The sequence below is a fragment of the Poecilia reticulata genome, linkage group LG4 (genome assembly GCF_000633615.1).
Source record: "Poecilia reticulata strain Guanapo linkage group LG4, Guppy_female_1.0+MT, whole genome shotgun sequence".
Lineage (NCBI taxonomy): Eukaryota > Metazoa > Chordata > Actinopteri > Cyprinodontiformes > Poeciliidae > Poecilia > Poecilia reticulata.
In genome coordinates, this window is record NC_024334.1 from 3,242,952 (window position 1) to 3,247,110 (window position 4,159).

The 4,159-nt window shown below is 39.3% G+C and overlaps 1 protein-coding gene across 6 annotated transcripts in view; it reads right to left on the minus strand.

Moving 5' to 3' along the window:
- Positions 1-4,159, minus strand: part of hps3 (HPS3 biogenesis of lysosomal organelles complex 2 subunit 1) — a 33,968-nt gene that overhangs the window by 19,728 nt on the left and 10,081 nt on the right. For 5 of the 6 annotated variants that reach the window (XM_008406305.2, XM_008406299.2, XM_008406303.2 and 2 more), the window contains 6 exons: positions 3,880-4,092; positions 2,922-2,985; positions 2,576-2,664; positions 1,691-1,808; positions 1,327-1,480; positions 1,175-1,257 (listed from right to left, as the gene is read on the minus strand). In XM_008406305.2, the coding sequence (XP_008404527.1) occupies positions 1,175-1,257; positions 1,327-1,480; positions 1,691-1,808; positions 2,576-2,664; positions 2,922-2,985; positions 3,880-4,092 (721 nt within the window). The remainder of the gene's footprint in view (positions 1-1,174; positions 1,258-1,326; positions 1,481-1,690; positions 1,809-2,575; positions 2,665-2,921; positions 2,986-3,879; positions 4,093-4,159) is intronic. The other variant, XM_008406302.2, reaches the window with a different exon arrangement.

The following is a 4,159-nucleotide window of genomic DNA, read 5'->3' on the forward strand; positions in this document are numbered from 1 at the left end:
AAAAAAAAAAAACATGGTAAAAGTAGCAGGGAGAACCTGAAACCACAGTTATGAATAGTTCCCCATTCATTTCCATGAAGCCATCTCATTGGGAACAAACAGCAAATACCTGCAGCGATACTACTGCTGGGTTGATGTAAATATCCATACAGGTCAGCGTGTGTCCAGTTTGAGTGAAAAGAGGCGCGTGGGATCTGTGCTGAGGTAAACTCAATCCAGCTACGGCAACACGCAGAGGCTAAGTGCAGAGGCGCCAGCTTTAAATGCATAAACTATCTTCTATCTTGTAGGACTAAATCTGCTCCGCCAGTGAAGCGTTCAGAGCAACAGAGACAAATAAAAACGTTTTTTTATTATTATTATTATTTTCCTAAGAACATAAACAAGAAAGGCTTAGCCTGGCGGTGACGCTAGTAAAGCATGGCGGGTCGCCAGGCTTATAATACACTGGGGGAAACCCTGATCAGGCAGTCAGAGCGCTGTGGGAGACAGCACAGCTGTGAACATGAGAGAATACTGCATTTAAMGGCGCAGTGCGATATCGCTCTGCAGCGCCTATCCTGACCAGGAGCAAATCCTTTTTAGATTCCAAAAGAAAACTGAACAAAGCAGTTTCACCCTGAATGATGGAAACCTGTGATTGGGAGAAACGATGGTTAATTCTCACAGCGTTCCATCTGCAGGCCACACAGTGAAACTACTCACTGTGTAATGAAGCTGACAGCAGTTTTCAACCTGTAATGAACAACCTACTTTAGTTCCAGCTGTGATATTCTATACCTGTTACGGACTCCATGCAAAACCCAATTTTTAGCTATTTTACTGCCGGTCTGAAATGACAATTACTGTCAACTATTCAGCGTTCAATAGATTAGATGTAGGATCTGAGCTAAWCTAGTAGCAACATAACGACAAAGATGGTTCAGGATGGCTGAAGTCAATCTAACGATGAGCTTTATTACAAACTGAAGTCTAGTTTTAAAAGTAGACAGTGTGCTGAGGAAGAAGTTAATGTGTACGAATCATTTTATATTTTAAACNAATCACTCGAGGAATCGTTTCAGCCCTAGATAATATCACTGGATAAAATCGGTGCAGCCCTAATTCAAATGCTTATATCTTAATGCTGAGCAGGAAGTTTGTGAAGTGGGGCTGTCATGGCGCTGGTACTTACTGGTGAAGACGGGGTGGAGCTGCAGCGAGTGGAGCTGCGTCTCCTCCACACTGCAGCCTTGAAAGAACTCTGGAGTGAAACGCCTGCAGAAGAAAAACGTCCAGGTCGCCATTTTGAAACATCATCACAATGCAGTGACAGCAGAAAAGCACCTGAACAGAAGGTAGRAGAGCATGTAGCGCCYGCGGTCCTCCAGTCCGGTCTGCTCCACGCTGACCGGGACGTCGCAGGTTCTGGCTCGGTCGCCCAGCAGCTCCTGGTGCTTCGGAACCAGCAGGAAGTCGCTCTGCTCTTCTGGATAATCTTCTAAACACACAAACACAGAATCCATCAGGGCTGGAAGGAGCGGCTGAAAAACCTACCACCAAATGAGCTTCTCATATCAACGATTATCGATTAGTTTGTCTTAAATATCTGCCAAACGTTCCTCTTTCATCCACAGTTTTCTTCTTCTACATTTAGACTCCAGCACAGCATCTAGAAATGAAACGCTGTGGATGTGAGTCGTGTTTTTACCACTTTTAAAGGAACCTGATGGCTCCTCTACGCCTGTGGCCTCAGCTGTTTCTTCCAGTTTCAGAACCAGAACTTCAAGCTCGGCCTGGACTGCCACATAGCCTCCACACAGCGCCACCTGCAGGGGAAACCGGGCACAAAGCTTTAAGAATGTTTGCAACAATAAAGCAAAACAAACCGAGTTAAAAGAGTTTTGTTTTCAACAAATAAGGCAGGCAGGTAAATATTTAGATGCTAATTTTGTGCATTTTAAATTAATAGCTTAAAATAAATCAGGTATTTTAATTATAAAAACTGTTTTAGGTAACATCCATCATAAACACGTCTGTGACTCACTGATAATTTAAAGGTTTGTTAAAAAAAGGCTGAATAATCTGTGATGTTTTAAATTAAAGCATTTATCATTTTGTCTCTGGAGAAACTTGTAATAAAAACATTGGTAAAACTTTACTTTTACTATAAGACATTTATTAAAGCATGATAAACATATAATAAATGAGAATTTTTAAAGATTTTTGGGTTCAAATAATGCAGACAAAATAAATTAAATACAAATTTTAGGACCTTAAAGTTCCTAAATGCTAATCCATTATTAGACTAAATAAATAAAAAGAAACAAATCCTCCATTTTCCCAAAAAGCATTTTTATTTTACCATTATTAATCTCAGATTTTAAAATGTGGTTCCTTTTGTTCATGTTGAATATAAGAAAATATTTTATGTAGTAAAAAACAGAAATAAAATATCTATTTACTGRAATATGTAACATGTAGAATATAAAATACATATAAAAACTGAGTAAAACTGAGCAACAACCCAAAGCTATTAAACTGGAACATGAAGTTTATACTAGAAAATAGAAATCATAAAAAAGGATTAAAGTACCTGCTTAGGAGTCATTTTGGAGAGATGCAGGATGACCGAACGTTCAAAGTCCAACACAGGAAGGTCCTGATTCTGACCAGAAGTTCGACCTGCAAAGACAAAATACAAAAATTTATAAATAAAAATAAAATAAAATAAATCAGCTGAGCCACAGCAGCAAACAGACAAAATGGAAAAAGTTTGTATTTGTTTAAAATCATTTATATTTATTCCCTCACATTAAAACATGTTTGTTAATCGTTTAATTTCTTGATTCATGCATGAATTTATCACGACTCTCATGAAGTCAGACATGCTCTGCAGCGTGTTCCGGTTTTAAAGTGTGTAAAACAAAACGTTAAGTTACCTGGAGTCTGGCTGCAGCTCTGCTCCGAGTTGGACCAGGAGCTCTGGAGGTTCTGCTGGTTCTGCTGGGATCAACGGACTCAATATTTAATATTATTCCACGATAATTCAATAAATCTGTTTGAGCCAAGCAACAAGTTAAACAGRAATCCTGAAAGACAAAAATCATGAAGGAAGTATGGAGACGTGTCCAAAATGTGGCCCAGGGGCCATTTGTGGCCCGTAAAACGGTTTTATGGTACAAATTTGACCCTCCAGTCGGCACTTTGTGATTTTTGAGCACGAAAATTTAAATTACAATTTTAATTCTAACCTTTCTTTAAAAGTTTTGTATTGTAATAGTCATGTTTTCTTTGGATTTTTAGTTCTTGGTTAGAAGGCTGAAAAACATTCAGTGAATTTTTACTCAAAAAAAAACATCAATTCTTCTTTAAACTCGGTTAATAGCGCAACTGTTTTTTGAAGAAATTCTTATTTTGTCGCTGGAAATAGATGAAAAGATTTTCTACACCAAATCAACTGAAAAAACTTTTACAAATAAGTTAGAAAAACGTTCCACCTTTTATTAAGAGAAAGATTTGCCACTTTGTTTCATTAAAATGTTGCATGTTTGATTTATTGCAGAGCAGCGGAAAAGGAATAGGGGAAAAAAAGATTCAGATTTTAAAGTCAAAACTTAGAGAAAAGCTCAAATTCAGAGATTAAAGTCACAATTCTGGAAAAAAAAAAAAAATTCTGAGATTAAATTCAGAATTCTGAAAAAAGTACAATTTTCTCAATGTTTCTTTGGCTCCAATCCTTTTCTGCACTGAGCCAATTAAACAATAAAAACATAATTTTGCGTTTTAAGTTGTAGAAACAGTAAGGAGTATTTTCCACGTTGGGATTCTGGCCCATGTTGCGAAACGTTTGGACGCCACTGACATAACCACACCATCCAACGTGGTCAGGACTGTTACCAGGTTCTGCTGGGTGTGTCTCCTCAAAGCGAAAAGAACCAGCGTGTTCTCGCAGCCCACCAGCAGGTCTCCAGTCACCGCGCAGCATGCCAGGGAGACGGGACGCTCCGACAGCGGGATCTCAATGATCTCCATCTGCACTCCGCCCCAGACGGACGCGCCGCGGAGCAAGTGGCCCAATAAACGCACCCCAACACGGGACTTCTCCTCCGCCTGAACAGAAAGCAAGAACCGTCTCACCGAAACGGGCTGAGCATCGAACAGAAGCCAAAAGAGAGAT